The sequence below is a fragment of the Simochromis diagramma genome, unplaced genomic scaffold (assembly GCF_900408965.1).
Source record: "Simochromis diagramma unplaced genomic scaffold, fSimDia1.1 OVJJ01000603.1, whole genome shotgun sequence".
Taxonomy (NCBI): Eukaryota; Metazoa; Chordata; class Actinopteri; order Cichliformes; family Cichlidae; genus Simochromis; species Simochromis diagramma.
Genome location: NW_024387414.1, coordinates 4311210 through 4328332, shown reverse-complemented (window position 1 = coordinate 4328332; position 17123 = coordinate 4311210). Strand labels below are relative to the sequence as shown.

The 17123-nt window shown below is 38.3% G+C and overlaps 2 protein-coding genes across 2 annotated transcripts in view; both read right to left on the bottom strand.

The window, feature by feature from the left end:
• LOC120721050 (adhesion G protein-coupled receptor G3-like) overlaps positions 1-13038 on the bottom strand; it is a 40450-nt gene extending 27412 nt beyond the window's left edge. The window contains exon 1 of the mRNA XM_040011063.1: positions 12941-13038. The gene's annotated coding sequence lies outside the window, so the exon portion shown is untranslated. The remainder of the gene's footprint in view (positions 1-12940) is intronic.
• Positions 1571-16587, bottom strand: LOC120721051 (adhesion G protein-coupled receptor G3-like). The gene is made up of 14 exons (XM_040011064.1): positions 16491-16587; positions 13733-13841; positions 13500-13542; positions 12557-12608; positions 10828-10912; positions 10557-10685; positions 7779-7916; positions 7647-7701; positions 7477-7568; positions 6569-6687; positions 2750-3030; positions 2478-2571; positions 2054-2382; positions 1571-1967 (listed from the first exon to the last, which is right to left on the bottom strand). Exons 2-14 carry the CDS (start codon positions 13739-13741, stop codon positions 1843-1845), a joined length of 1551 nt encoding a protein of 516 aa, XP_039866998.1. The 5' UTR covers positions 13742-13841; positions 16491-16587; the 3' UTR covers positions 1571-1842.
• Positions 16588-17123: the final 536 nt, after the last annotated feature.

Here is a 17123-nt window from a genome sequence, read left to right as displayed (position 1 = left end):
CTCTCTCCCTGATAACAGACTCTGTTTAGACTCTTCGTCCCCATCCCATGTCCCCCATCCTGGATTCCAAACGCCTTTGAACACTTATCTCGAAGATGGAGGTCAGACATCGTGTGTTTGGTCGGAGCGTTCCTTTGTGAGTGCGCAAGTGCCAACCAGCATGCTGCCTGCTGTAACCCATGATTTCCTTCAGGCTTAATAAAGTATTTCTGATTCTGATACAGAGTAACATGTCAAAGATCAAGAAAGCAAGCACTGATAATAGTGTCCCTTAATCATATAATCAGTGTAGAAAAACATCACCTGAAACGCGTTTCTTGGTATATCCTGTGCTAAGCTTAAACAGCGTCACACACGGTTTGATCCAAACAGCATGTACTATATACTCAGTGATGTTGCGCTACACCAGGCAGTTTCAGGAGCTAGGGGTGGGTGATAAACACCTTTATCAGGAGGAGACAGAAGTGCATCAAGGGCCATCCAGGTAAAAAGCAGAGCATGGAGTCATGCATGAAATGCATGAGCAATTCATAAGAGTAATGCATAAAAAAGAGGAAGAGTGTCTCCTGTGGTATTGCTGCCACCTGGTGCCACCTGCCACCTGTTTAAACTTCTAATGTCAGGTCATGATGTTGGAGATGATTATTAACAGTCTTGTCTCTTACCGAGTACTGCATTTTAGGAGTTCTTCCGCTCTGTTCTCCTTTTGAAGACTGCTGTAAAGTAAATGTTAAGCTGTGGAAAACCTAACACATAACTGTAACAGTAAATAAAGTAAATACTATTTTATAAGAAAATTGTTGTCAAAAATTTTCAAAATTTGTCAACATTTTAAAGATTTACTTTATCAATATCAGGGAAGAATTTGCAAGATTAAGAAAGAAGGTATTTTAAAATACTCTTAATGAATATTGATCATTCAGAGAGTACTGTAGTTCATTTTTTCTTTAACCTGAACGTTGCTATAAATAATAACTAGTTATAAGTAGGTATAGCATTAGGAGCAATTTATCAGAAGGACCTCAAAGGGTGATGCTTTAGCAATGTCATACTTATCCTGTTAGGTTGTGAGTTGTCCAAGTATTGCTAGTGTTAGCCTGTCAGAGTCTCTGTGGAATCACAAACAACATACACTCCCTGACCACACTATTAGGTCATCTAGTATACAATGTAATACATGGAAATGTTATTTGTGTCTTCAAAATGTCATTTTTATTGTCTCTTATTTGCACGGAATCTCTAAAAACAGTAAAAAAAATACTACACTCACTAGTCACTTTGTTAGGTACACTAGTTCAACAGGTCATTAACGCAAATATCTAAAAAGCAAAACACACAAACAAACTCAACGCATATTGGCATGAAGGAATAGTGAAGATGATGTTCTCATGATTAAATTGTGAAACAGAATGGAGGTGTGAGCATGGTGTGCTCATTGGTGCCTGAGTATTTCAGAAACTGGTGATCTACTGGCATTTCCCAACACTAAGTTCTCTGCAGTTTCCAGAGAATAAGCTGGAAAAAATATCCAGAGAGCATCAGTTCTCTGGAAGAAAATGCCTTGTTGTTGCCAGAGGTCAGAGTAGAATAACTGCACTGCTTCCAACTGATAGGAAGTCAACTCAAAGAGCCACTCATTACAGTCAAGTTATTGATGTTTGCTTGAAAGAGGAAACAGAAAAATCACAAGAATTTTCTTCAAAATTTCTACATAGTATTTGCACAAAAAGGAAGAAATAACACATCTAAATGTGTATATATTTTTAATTGTTAGTTATACTGAACTACATATCAATAGAAGCGCAACACCTAATATAGGTCATGGATAATGCATTAGTCTTTTCAGTTTCTGCTGTTGAAACTAGTAGTCATCATTTTCTGAGAGGAAGAGTCTCTGATTGATGAGTTATTTTCAGGTTGAGATTTTGACCAGGCCATCGCCACAGACCACAGGAAAATAAATAGACCTGTGAAGAGAAAGACATAGTTTGTCAGTTCTTCTAGTAAATGATCAAAGTCCAGTTAATCCTTGACATGATGATTACATACTAACCTTGAAGGGAGTTCAATACGGTGAATATGTAGATCCCAGCGAGTGAAACGTATGTAGTGCTGGCTAACCCCCAAGGTAACCCAAGCACACAGCTGAGGCCCAGCACTGTGACACAGTCCTTCCATAACCTCTTCTTTCTTTCTTTGTTTATCTTCTTCCAGTCACTGCTGCTTCCAAAGCTTCTATCACCCCTTCTTAGTTCCCAAATCTTAAACACCACCAGCCCCAGCATGCAGGCATTGAACACAACCACGAAGAAAGGAAAAGCCACGGTAGTGATGTAGCTGACTACGAGGAGCTTTTGTTCAGACTTGCCGCTTATCCAGCACCTGCTCATTATTAAAGACATAAAAAATGGGTTTGCTTAGAAATAAAATCTCCTGGCTCACTCTAATATTAAGTGATATCAAAGATAGTTTCATACATGTGTTGTGTTAAATTGCTGTTGCTGTATTTCAGCGTGTATTTGCCATAAACACGTGAAATCCCACAAACAGCTGCAACCAGTGTAGGAAAACCTGAAAACATGGAAGACAGAATTAATGTCAGCTGAATGTTCTTTAGGACAGCGTGAGGCATTATTATCACTGTTTCTCTGCTTCTCAATGCTGCTGCAACACTTCAACACAATCCGCTTTCATTTAAAGATTTGTGACAGTGTATTGCAGAGCAGCGTCCCACCTAAACAACACTTACCCCATCCAATCAGGCTGAGTTTGAGCAGGTACCTCCTCACATAGATGTTAAAGACCCGGATGAGCAGAAGGTAGAGGTGGAACCCCTCCAGAGCACTCCAGGTCATGGTGGCCAGAAGGGACCAGTGTAAAACCAGACCCAGTACCAGGCAAGATGAGCTGTCCTCTTTTTCCTTCAGTAGTTGGGCCAGGAGGCTGGACAGCAGGAAGGTGAGATGGAGGCAGAACATCGCCACTGTTAGCTGCATGTGCAGACTTATGGATTTCTCAGGATACCGCCGACTAAAACAGAAACAGAATTATTCTCTTGTTGCCAACTGTGAAGATAGTGGACATTATCTTGCCTTTTTAGATGTGAGATGATGGTAATAACTCCACACTAATGCAGCAGATAAAACTATATGTAAGAAAGGCCATGAGGCTGTAGCCTCAATTCTCTAATGGTCTCTTAACTAGATGTAGCCACAAAGTTCACTTAATACCACACTTTGAGTAGCAGTCGCCTCATTTGCATCATATAATGTTAGAAATGTAACAGAATATGGGTTGAACTGAAATGGGAAAATCAACAAATTCATTAAACAAACAAATTACAAAGACAAACATGACAAAATCACTCTCAGACAGATATATTAATGTGCACAACATTTCTTTAATTAATTACTTTACAAATTTCATTCACAATCACATTTTTTTACCATTAATATTATTGAGTTTGTTTTCCTAATGTTCAGGGGTTTTTTTTTTTTAATGGCATTTCCAGGCCCTCGTAGCAGTGTTTCTTTGAGGCTACTTGACAGAAGATGTCTCTGGGGAAGTGACTACATTTTGTTTATACCAGTATCAACATGTTGAAAAAAAAATAGTTCCCAAAATATAAGCAGCAACTGAGCTTTTGTGACGCAATCTCTGCAACCTCACACGCTCATCAGTCTTTGCAGAGACAACTGTTAGAGGAAACTGTTATAAATGCTCAGATATAGAGACATTTCTTTATATAGGCCACCCTGAAAAAACTTAGTAAAAATATCTGTGGTAAAAGTTTTACCCTTTAGTTCATAAGCAGCACAGTAGGGTCTCACAGTATTTGTGTCCTCAGAGGTTTTTGCCACAAACCACACTGAGCTGCTCTCTCCCATCGAATGGCAAATATAAGCAGATTAATACCCACAGCTTGATAATGATCAATTTATTAAACATTTTTCCCCCATGACTGTGGGCTGCTAGACTTTCAGAAGAAATGTGATCAGTTATGACGAACTGGTTTTGTGTTCCACCGACTTTGTCACAGCATAACTAAACTGGTTATACTTGTGAAATATATCTGATCTTTCACAACATAACTTCAGTCTTCCATGACATATATTTGCACAAGGAACACTATAATGTGTATGGCCATATTATGTGATTTAATTTTTGTACATTGTTTTCAGGTGTAGTTTTGTTACACAAGGGCCTTAGTTTTGTGATTTTTGTTGGCGAGCCAACATGTTCTGAGATCCCAAGTTGCGCCACAAGGGGGCACCTCCGCCCTAGTGAGATGGTTTAGTGTAATGCTACTGCTCTTCATCAGATCTAGCAGAGGCCGTCTCATCATTTAATTATTTTATTCAGTTTAGTAAGTAATAAGGCCACATGTGGACCGTATTCCTTACTGTGGCCTTATTGTCCTAAAAACTCCCTGACAAGCCTTCAGTTAATCCAAAACGCTGCAGCAAGAGTCCTGACAGGGACTAGAAAGAGAGAGCAGATTTCTCCTGTTTTGGCTTCCCTTCATTGGCTCCCTGTTAAATCCAGAATTAAATTCAAAATCCTGCTCCTCACATACAAGGTCCTAAATAATCAGGCCCCATCTTATTTTAAATACCTTGTAGTACCATATCACCCCATTAGAGCACTTCGCTCTCACACTGCAGGCCTACTTGTTGTTCCTAGAGTATTTAAAAGTAGAATGGGAGGCAGAGCCTTCAGTTTTCAGGTCCCTCTTCTGTGGAACCAGCTTCCAGTTTGGATTCGGGAGACAGACACTATCTCTACTTTTAAGATTAGACTTCAAACTTTCCTTTTTGCTAAAGCATATAGTTAGGGCTGGACCAGGTGACCCTGAATCCTCCCTTAGTTATGCTGCAATAGACGTAGGCTGCCGGGGGATTCCCATGATGCATTGAGTGTTTCTTTTTCAGTCACTTTCCCACTCACTATGTGCTAATAGACCTCTCTGCACTGAATCATACTTGTTATTAATCTCTGTCTCTCTTCCACAGCATGTCTTTTATCCTGTCTTCCTTCTCTCACCCCAACCGGTTGCAGCAGATGGCCCCGCCCCTCTCTGAGCCTGGTTCTGCCGGAGGTTTCTTCCTGTTAAAAGGGAGTTTTTCCTTCCCACTGTCGCCAAAGTGCTTGCTCATAGGGGGTCATATGATTGTTGGGTTTTTCTCTGTATCTATTATTGTACGATCTACTGTACAATATTAAGCGCCTTGAGGCGACTGTACTTGCGATTTGGCGCTATATAAATAAAATTTAATTGAACCGAAAAATTGAATGTGGTCCACATAATTAACATGCCAAGTAAAAGTAAAACCTGACGATTAGTTTGTCTCGGTGGGATCTGTATTTGTTTGTCTTGGTCTTTGAAATCTGTTACGGTTAAGACAGGAGGAGCTAGCTTAGCTCGCCGCATGCTGGAGTTGCGTGTAGCCTTCGGCTTTGTCTTTTTTTAAACTTAAGCCTCCCTCAAAAGTACAACACGGCTCCCGTATATTTGAGTTAGTGAATTCACAGAGACAGTTTGATGTGCTGCCACTGTAACTGACTAAAGTTAGTGAAATAACAACTCTGGTCACTCTGCAATGTTGATGTGGAGATTTTGACTACACAGATAAGCCACTAGTATATGGTACAGTGCAGGAATGTTTGTTTTATTAAACTATGTGTGGGTAAAAAGAGTGTGATTTGTAGCTCTGAGTAACAAACAAGCGATATGGCTGTTTAGATTTTTGTTTATATTATTTATATTATCATTAAGTTTATTCTGATTTTGGGAATGTGAGATAAAGAGATTCAGACGATTTGTAACCGATTTTGAACACATGAATGTGTATAATTAAAGATCTGACAGAAGCGAGAGAGGAAAACAAACTGTTTTTTTCAGGACCAGATATAATCTGTTGGCTGCCCTCTCACTAGGGGCGTGTTACACACACGCACACACATATGTGTGTCCCTTTTAAATGTATATATATTTATTTATACTGATACCTCTATATTTATCTTAATATTTATCTAAAAATATCTCAATCTGTACACTTCATTTTATATGAGTGCTTGATGTTTGTTGCATATTTGCTGCTATGACAACTCAATTTCCCTCTGGGATTAATAAATTCTGATTGTGGTTCTGATTCTATCTGTGACTTTGTTACAGTGGTTTGACTTTAGAATGAAAACACTTTTTGATTAAATAAATCCAATAATAATATGTTTTTAAAAACATATTTTTCATCTCTTTGACTAAAGAACCATAAAGCATACTACTCTGTTCAACTGAATACTGTGGAACTTCACAGTGTGAGACAAAGCAGTTCACTCTGGATATGTACATCAGGATATGTACTGCTGAAGTGGAACTGTGGATAAATTCACTTTCAACAGTTGTTTTATAAAGCAGACATTATTGCTGAGCTGCTGTTACTAACAAACTGAATAGCTTTTATACAGTCACTTGCAAATTGTTTATTTTCTCCAATTTCTTATTTGATCACAATTGGGAACTGAAAACTATAAAGTTTTAAATGTGAATAATATGATATCTACTCACTGTAGATAAATATAGATGAACAAACTGATCAATGCGAAGGGGGCGGAGAGTCCTGATCCAATGTAAGTGATGTAGTTTAGTTTGTCGGCATCAGCTTTTGTCACCGATATTCCTGGATTCTGCAACATAAAAAGATGAAGTTGTTGTTTTGAAATGTGATTTACATTCACGTGTTTGATGGACATCTGTACAGGAGCATCTATACTTAAATTTCCCCATTCCCATGTTAAAATGGCGAGATGTTTACATGTCGGAACAATAAATGCTTGGGACTGTGTTGGTTGGTTCACCCTTCATCACAATTATATGATGAGTGAATTATTGTAGAAGTCATCCATGTGCTGGCAAAGCTTAAAATTAAGTGTGTGTGTCTTAGAGTGGCAGGTGTGCTTGTTACCGTACTGGGTCTGTGACCAAGTGTTTTGTGTTTTTGTAGTCATTTTCTTTGATTTGATGTTTTACACAATTTTGGTTCTCTTTATGGTTTTCTGCTTGTGTTATATTTATCATTCCTAGTCTTTAGTTTTCTTCTACTGTGCCTTCTCTGTGTTCCATGGTTAGTTACTTTTGTCTCATGTTTCTAGTTCCCAGTAAGTCATGTCTCCACGTCACAGTGCTAAGTCCGCGTCTTTGTGTATGTCTCTTGTTTCCCGTTTTGCTGTGATAGTCTCGCCTCCCATGCTCAGTGTTTCCAGTTTTGCTTCCTCCCTGTCTCGTTTTGTCAGATTAAGCTCTGTGTTTCCCTCTGTCTGTTGTTGTGTTCTTACACAGTAAGAGTACAGCATACATTTGAAACAGCTCCTTAATTTAAATTGTTTATCAACAGTAACAGTTGTTAAACATTTATTAGATAAACATGGTGTTTGCCAAAGGCTTTTATCATACGTAGGAGGAGATTTTCAGCTCACCACAAGCACAGCAAAGAACCTCTGACGTTTGCAGCTGCAAATAAATTCATGTGGCGTGTAATTTGTGTCACAACCTTCATTGCTCCAGTAACCTATAAAGAAAACATTCTGAGTAGCTGAGTCATTTTATTTAGAAACAAACTAACTGAAGGTTGACATCTCCAAATTACCTGTTCCATCCTTTGCTGATGTTTCCTTCCAAAATACACACGTTCCATTTTCAACCTGGAATCAAAATGAACGGTAAACAGGTTGTTACATTTTCTATTTCAGATGTTCGTCCAACACTTTTGTCTTTTTACCTCTTTGTTGTGTTTGAAGGTTAATGTGATGGGTTGTGAGAGCTTCTTGACTGCAGGGTTTCCTGCCCGCACACATATGACTGAGTACCTAAATACTTCCTGACCCCCAAGTCTCCTGCTTTTTTCGGGAGGACTCAGCTGAAAGAAGGATGATACATAACATTCATGTTAGGGTGAGATTAATTGGAAAATTTTTTTAACTTTATTCCTAGCAGACATCTTGTAGTTACATTTCCACAAGTGGTGCAACGGATTAAAAATCTCAAGGTTCGGATCGGATCACGGTTTTAAGTCACAGATCGGATAAATTTTCAGATCAGCAAAAAAAAGAAAGAAAAAAAAGACAAAATTTTAACATTTACTTATTAACTTATTTAATTTTTTTTTTTTGGCTATTAAAACATTCAACTCAAGACTCATTCCATGCAATTATATAAAAACTAATTAAGGTGCAATATAGGGCAGTACAGGGCTTTGTATCTACCACTCCGCTGTGATATAATGAGCGGTCACGGTCACGCAGCTTTCCGTTGCCCTGGAGGTCCACCCATTTGTAGTTGGGCAACAGAAGATGCCTGGGACAGTTCAGCCATAACTTTAAACTTTTCCTGCTCATACATGCCTGGGTACAATCTTGTCACTGAAGTGGACGTGCAACAGGATATCATAGCGTGGCTCAAGCACGTTCATCATAGTTTAAACCCCTTATTTTGCACAATGTCTGCAGCTAAAGACCCCAGTAGCTTTTGTAATAGCTTTAGCCCGGTCAGACTGGGCAGCAAAGGGCTGCTTAAATGCCGCAAACTCCTCTGCTCCTCCACTTGGACCGCTAACGCTGGCCATAACTATCGCTTGACAGACTGACCACGCGCACCATACACATCCTTTTTTCCCTTCTTTTTCGGATCTCGTGCGTGCCGAACCGTGGAGTGGGATCGGTTTGGGTTACGGATCAACCGTGATCCGTTGCACCACTAATTTCCACATCACTTTAAGATTTTTTTTGAAAATGTTGGCTAGTTGCAGCTGCAGTTTGAAGTGCCACAAGTACAGTGTTATGAAAAATTTTTTGCATTTTGGTATATTTGTAACTTGGGTGTACTGCTGGATAGCTCGTTCAAACTCAGTAAGAAGCAAGTGTCTGCTGTAGTGAGATCTAGCTTCCACCAACTGCGCCTAATCTCTATGCGGCAGCCTGCCTTCTGACTGGTACAAGGAAATTCTGCTCTATTACACCTGTTCTAGCTGGCTTGCACGGGCTGCCCATAAAGTACCGTATTCAATTTAAATTATTACTTCTTACGTTCAAAACTATTAGTAAATTAGTGCTGAGTCTCGGGGTGACCGTGCGTTTGCTCTGGCTGCCCCGGTACTGTGGAATACCCTCCCTCTCGACCTCCGCGCCTCTGATTCTATTGCACTGTTTAAATCACGACTAAAAACCCACTTATTCAATCTTGCCTTTCTCTCTAGTTAACATTTCACTTATGATTTTACATTATGCACTTTTATGCTAATTTAATTCCTTGTTTGTTGTGTATCTGCTTCTTCTTCTATGTATCAGTGACAGTTATCTGCTTGCATACTTAGTACTTGCTTTGGTCCTATTTCTATTTCTATTATCTTTCTTTTATTCTCTATGTTACTTGTTAAGCACCTTGGCATACCCTTGGTTTTCAGTGTTCTTTATAAATAAAGTTTATTATTATTATTATTATTGTTATTATTATTATTATTATTTTGCAATAACTGTCAACAATTTTTTTTACATGACTGTGGAGGAATTTGTCCCAGCTTTTCACGGTCGGAGGGTCCTCCCCGGACGACCTGCTTGTGTGTGAGTGTGTGTGTGTCTCCCTCCCTCCCTTTATCACTCGGGAGGAGAAACACACACTGAAGAAGCACACACGGATTTTCACTGAAGAGACTCACCTGCACCACCTTCGGGAATTGGGAGAAAATCACCTTTGGAGAATCGCACTTCTTTCTTGTTTAAGACTGTATTTGGGCACTGTAAATAAACGCACTGTCTGCTTTGCATCCAGAGCTCCGCGCTTGAGTCCATACCTTCCATTAGCCGTGACACCAGTCTACTTTGCAGAATTGTTTTAATTCAGTCAAACAAGGATTTTTGAAGATGAATGGTTTGTATATAGTTGTGTTTAAATATCTCAAGCAGGATATCTTAAGTCCAGACTTCGATTAGAGCCCCTGTGAAACATTCATGGTAGAGAGCTGAGCCACTAATGAAAATACAACCCAGAACACTTCTTCAGGTTCAATCTCAACGAGATAGAGCTGTAAAGACAAATTGCATTGTTATGTTCAGGCCTGTGAAACAGGCTCTGTAAGATTTTTAGAATTATGTTGATGGACAAAACTAAATGCTCCAGAAGCTTTCGGATTCATGCTTGTGAAGCATGTTGTTGTGAGTTGGCTGTATGGCAGGCTTTTTATAGAACTGTAGTCAGAATGCATTGCATTACTGAAATAAAGGTTAACTTTGTTTGTAGACTGGTTGAGGAATTTGTAAGATATATCAGACAAACTTTAATTTTAGATCAAATTAAAGCAAACACTTCTCATTGTGGCCCTCAGTGAAACGTAATTGGACATCTTATTAAAGGTGCAACTTTTAATCAGTTTTCATAATAAGCAACAGCTGAGTGTGAAGAGACTCTGCTGGAGGAATGCAAGACGCATCAGCATTGGAAAATGTTGAACCTCCTGTGGATAAATAATTAAGGTTTGTTTTCTGTTGCTTTTAGCGTTACCAACCTTAAAATAACTGCTGTTAATTACAGAGGCCACCACCAGGACATCCACCTCAGACACATTTCCTATGCTTTCTTGTAGAGCTGATGATGGGATCTGAACTCTATGTTCAAATGTAGGACTCACATCAACCTAAAAAGCATACACGAAAACATAACTTTAATAAATGTGTTGATTGTCAGTAATTAGAGTTCATTAATACAAGAATACAGAAATTCAGATCAAATGTAACTTTTTCACTTCTAAAAAGCACTTCAGCTCCAAATGACCTCACCTCTTGAAGCGAGACTACTTTGAGTTGTTTGATGCGTCCCATGGAGCGGCCTGTTTGGCAGGTCATAATTCGATCCTCGTAACAACTACCAACAGATATTTAACATAGTTCAGATATATAAACATGCAAACAGGGATATAACTGAGGATAAAAAAGACAAACTAATGCAAAGAGATGAGAAGTAAGATCAATTATTTCATAGTGGACCTTTCTCTGCTATTTGATTACTTCATTTGTTCATGGATATACATTTAAAGGAGAAAAAATGAAACTGCAAGAACTTGAGTTGAACAAAAATAAATTTTCTTGTACTGCTTTAATTTGAATTTCTGACAATAATTTAATAATAATGTTCATATTATCATATATCAAATTCTACAGCTTTGTTAAGTCTTTTGGCATTTCAAAATGTGATACTGCTACCTTTGGCATCAACGATTATAAACTCCTGTTTTAAATAAACATTTAACCTTGAGCCCTCAGCGTAACATTTGAATGCACTGTCTAACTGGTTAGTTTTCAAAGTAAACAGGCTTATTTTAACCCAAACTAGTGACTAAACTACATTTTTTACCAACTAATCTTGATTCGTACATCTAACCATTACTAATACATAAGAACCTCATAGTTTGATAAAGATAAATATATTTAAATGAAGACATTGGTATATAGAACATTTTTAAATACTATGATGTTGTCTTTCACAGGAAAACAATGTGAGAAATTCAGACAAAGCTGCTGCCATGCCACAGACCGCAGTGTTACTGCAGTTGGTTCTTTGATGCATGAGTTGCAGAAATGATAAGACAAGGCACAAGTTGTGGTATTTTAACCCAGTCCACATTTTTTTTACTAAACCTAACTGAAAACTTTTAGCTGCCTAAATCTATCCAAGCAGCTAACACAAGGCAAAAATAAAAATAAAAAACCAATATAAAAAGTACAGTAAAAAAGACAAGTAGAGACAAAAGTCAACAGTGAGAGAAAGAGGACACAGAGGTTCGCAGTCTTATGATTTACGCCATCTCCAGCACTTCTGCCTACGTCTGAGCTCTTTAAATCAAGAAACATGAGCATCAGCTAAAATGTTAGAATTGTCATTTAAATAATGTTTCTAGATGAATCAAGTCTGTATTAAGTTTAACAAACACCAGCTTACACAATACACTTAAACAATAATACAAAATTATGTTTACTCCAAAGTGTTACACTGTGTTCCTCTAGTTCAGGGGTGGGCAACTCCAGGCCTCGAGGGCCGGTGTAACGCAAGTTTTAGATCTCACCTTGGGTCAACACACCTGAATCACATGATTAGTTTGTTACCAGGCCTCTGGAGAACTTCGGGACACGTTGAGGAGCTAATTTAGCCATTTAAATCAGCTGAGTTGGTTCAAGGACACATCTAAAACCTGCAGGACGCCGGCCCTCGAGGCCTGGAGTTGCCCATCCCTGCTCTAGTTTATAGATCTGTGACTCATTTCTCCACTGTCCTCTCAGATAAGACTGGTCTTGCTCTCAGCATACAAGTATCAGTGTGTGATTTATATGTTAGAGGCTGTATACTAACACTCTAACAAGTATTATTTGATGATGAAGCCATGTAAAAACACCGAAAAGCAGCCACTGTAGAGATGAAAACATTTTAGCCAGTATTGACAGCATTTATCTAACATTTAACTATATACATTTTCAAAAACAGGAATGTGATATGTACAGTAAGTTGAATTACCCTATCCATGATTCACTTTTTCGGCATTCATCAAGAACATTTTCACAAAAGTCTGTCAAAGTAAAACACACAGAAAAGGAAAGACCAAAATTAGCATAATTAATACATTTAAACAAGATTGGAAGCTGATTAAACGTCTAAGTGGCATCTAACTCCAGAGACACATGAGAGACAAGATGTTCTTTTACAAGTGTTTAATCAGCACACTTGTAGGGAGTTTTGTGAAACTGGTTGACTTAGAGTCCTTACTAGCTATTGGTAACAAAGAATCTGGGGTAATTTTACTTTTTCAAGGATTCATAACTTTGAGATATTTAGTGTGCTATTCACTTCACAAGTATACTCCTTTCAACATAAGAGTGATAACATGGTAGGTTTACTCACCACCAGCTCGGGACATAGAAAAACAGAGGGTTGTTGTGATAAAAAGTGTAATCCACATTGCGTCTCACTCATCAACAGATATAGATCTGCTGTAAGAGGTTGAGAGGGTATTTTTCCGTCTGGTCGATGTTTGCTGAATGAGGGGGAGTTTCACATCTACATATATCACATGCTTTAACAGATCTGTGGTTCACAGCTCAGATGAGGAAATGACTCACATCAGGCTGTTTTTTGTTCAGTGCTATCACAATGATCAAATACATTCAATCAAATTAAGCTTCTGCTCTAAATTTCCACAGAAATATTAACTGAGAATAGAGACTGGTACACTGTGTAGAAAAAAACAGTAGAGCCATTTAAGAGTCTGTCTGTGAAGACAGTTCTAATAATTTATGTATTTAAAAAAAATAATAACTTAGAAACAAATACAAATATCTGTGCTGTAACTGAATGGCTGACATTAGATGGCATCTAGAGGAGGACATTTCTAAATCATACAGTTTTCCTGTGTAGAAAACAAAAGGTCAAGGGACCATGGTCAAGAAATACTGATACTTACAGCTTGCTGAGGAAGTGAAACAGGAGCTTGGGCCACACCAGTTCTACAGGTTGCAGCACACAAAATAAGATGCAAATCTTTGAATATTAAATCTTTGAAGGTTACGGGTCTGCACTGTATATTATTTCTCTATTCTTACTGATGTATTTCTCTTTACATAGTATTTCATTTCTATTCAGAATAGTTAATGTTTTATTCTAAAAATGCAGTTAGTAGTGTTTTTTTAAGCTTACCTTAGACATTAGAAGTATTGGATGCAAGAGATTTGTGATATTCCGGGTTTATCATTTGAAGTAATGGTAGGAAAGAAAGTATTCTCTGCTTCTCTGTTTTGTGGGTTAACTGGTTCACGAGAAAATAAAGACATTCACAGTTTGTTCAAAATTGATGAACAATTTGTGATGAACAATCAAAATATGATGACAACAATCCAGCCAAACCCAAGACACCTGATAGAAAAGATTAAAAAAATAGAAATAAAGATTTAAACGTGTAGAAGTTAAGAAAGTTGACAAATGTAAAACTGAAAACAGATTACTTTTGCAAAGCTCCATTTCAAGTCTTAAATAAATGATGCATAAAATTCTGTAATATTAAAAGCTGCATCACTGAGGAGCACACCAGGAAAGTTACATCTGCAGGATGATTTCATTACAACAGAGCTATTATGCTCGTTTCCATATCTATATTAATATTCTTTGAATGTTCAAGCTTAGCTTTGCAGAATTCACAGTTCAGTAAATTGTTTATCACATATGTGGTATGGAATTTCTTAATGGATCCTGAATAAATTACTCACATTGATGAGTTATCACTATGTGGTCGTATAAACATTCTTATCTATTTGACAGGGGTCACTGGACTGCAACTAAAGTACTTTTTGAATGTACATGTACTTTTTCACTATATTTTGGCTGTTAATATCATGCTTGGTACTTCATAAATAATAATGTTCATTATGTTCTTGGCAGAGGGAGGAATAACACCTCATTGGAGAAGGTGATTCATGACAACGTTTACTTTTTCCAAAATATCTCAAAGATCACGTAACAAGTTGTGGTTCTGAGTTATGATAGAAATATTCACACAGGCAGCATATAACCACGCGACATGACAGGCATTGAATCAGTTTGAGAGTTGTCTGCTGGAGACTGTGCTGCTATGGTTACATGAAAGAAAATTATCAGTTGTTGTTTTATTAAGGCCATTCAGGAGAATGGTGCGTCTGGCCCCTTTTTACAGACCATTCGGTCCTTGTACAAATATAAAAATATAAATAATAGAGCTCAGTTCGTATCACTGGAAGTAAGTTAGACCTGTTTCCGGTGGGTGTTGGACTCCGCCAGGGCTGCCCTTTGTCATGATTCTGTTCATAGTTTTCATAGTTTTTTATGAACAGAAAATCTTTTTATGAACAGGATATCTGCAGCGCCGCAAGCGGTAAGCAGAAACGAGGGGGTTTGCCATTCTTGTTAAAAACAACAACTCTGCCCACATATCAATCAAAGAACGGATTTCCTGTCCTCACATTGAACTGTGCACTGCTGGACTCAGGCTGTATTATTTACCCAAGTAATGTTGGTGGCTGTTTACGTTCCTCCCTCTGCTAACTCCACAGCTGCATGCGACACTAGAAGGTGCTTTATAAATAAAATGTATTATTATGATTATGATGATGATGATGATGTTTATTATTGTTACTATCCACTCTATTATTACTATCCACTCTGATTTAGTACCGGGCTGTGGTTGACTCCTTTGTCACGTAGTGTGAGCAGAATCATCCGCAGCTCAATGTGGCAAAGACCAAGGAATTGATTGTGGACTTTAGGAAAACCAGGAAAACCTTGACCCCTGTTTCAATCCAGGGGGTCAATATGGCCATTGTGGAGGACTATGAATACCTCATAGACACATACATAGACAATAAATTGCACTTTAAAAAACACCACTCCACTTTATAGGAAGGACCAGAGTTGTCTCTATTTTCTGAGGTCCTTCAACATCTGTCTGACGATGCTCAGGATTTTCTATGAGTCTTTTGTGGTCAGTGCTATCCTCTATGCTGTTGCATGCTGGGGCAGCAGGTTAAGGGTTGCTGATGCCAACAGACTAAATAAACTGATCTACAAAGCCAGTAATGTTGTGGGGATGGAGCTGGACTCATTTAGGGTGGTGTCTAACAGGTAGATGTTGTCCAAGATAAGGACAAAGCTGGACATTACCTCCCACCCACTCCATGATGTGCTGGCTAGTCAGAGAGCACATTCAGTGAGACCGAGATTACCAAAAAGCACCACTGAACGGCACAGGACATCTTTCCTGGCCATGGCCATCTCCCTGTACACCTCCTCCATTTAATACACTGTAAACACTGCAATAGTTACAGCCTTTTTCACATGCTTTTATCTACTCTGTAATATTCTTCTCAATATGATATGCATGCATAAATATGATATATTTATAATCACCTCTGTTAAATGTTGATATTTTTAATCGAGTGATTTGTATATATTAGTTCTATTTCTTAAAGTTGTTAAATCTGTAACATTGTACATGTATTGTTTAAATAGTTTAGTCTGTCACTGTTACTGCCTTGAAGCAAGTGTAACCAACATAATTTCCATTAATAAAGTACTCTGTTTCTATTCTGATTGGTGGCCTAATGATTTTATCCTTGCTCTTTGCAGATGATGTGATTCTGTTGGCTTCATCATGTGACCTTCAGCTTGCACTGGAGCCGTTTGTGTTGTGTGTGAAAGTGGCAGAAATGAGAATTAGCACTTCCAATTCCAAGACCTACTGGGAGGACCACCAGGGCAGACCCAGTAGAGATGGAGGCAAAATGGTTAAGTTAAAGAGTTTTAGTAATCCTTCTATTAATAACTGAACTAAAAGAGACGGTTAAGCTGTTATCACCATTTGAAGAAACAAAACAAAACTCAGGTGTTGGTCAGTAAATGAAAAGTAAGTAAAAAAAGGATTAATCACCAAACACTCCTCCCCATCGAGCAGGAGCAACCAGTCACCACACACAGCTCACTAGCCGCAAACACCAGCATGGCTCTCTGGAACTAGAGCTCACCTTTTTCTGGCCTTAAGTACTTCTAATTGCTGATGGGAGTCAGCTGAATAAAAAAGGTGGCACCTAAGGCAGGAGATATGGCCGGACACACGCACACAAGGGAAACTTCAGGAGGAGTTGCCCTTGTGTGGGTGTGGGCAGAAAATGGTAGATATTTTTGGTTACTTATTACTTAATATTATTATTACAGATTAAATTATTATTATTACATATTACAGATTTAAAAAATAACAATCTAGAACTACTTTTTCAATCTAGAAACACATTTTTTAAAATATTTTATCCATATAGATAAAGCTACACAGCAGCAGCTAAAATAATTATAAAGCCCTATGAAGCTACCATGACCGTTGAGCAGAGGACGGCACTGCTACCCCCGAATTTCCTGTGCTAGGGGACTTCCCATGATGCACAGAGCAATTCGGCGCTACTGCGTGCCACAAAATGTTGCCTTCTCATAGTTTGTGCCCTCCTTATCTCTATGTGCTCTTCTTTTTTATCTTCTATTTCCCCTCACTTGGAACAACAAAAGCAGATGG

Coding starts and splice junctions, on each gene's coding strand:
- LOC120721051 (XM_040011064.1), bottom strand. Junction 10,913..12,556: donor AAAAGTGAATCATGGATAGG/GTAATTCAACTT, acceptor ATCTGTTGGTAG/TTGTTACGAGGATCGAATTA. Junction 10,686..10,827: donor AAGTAGTCTCGCTTCAAGAG/GTGAGGTCATTT, acceptor TATGCTTTTTAG/GTTGATGTGAGTCCTACATT.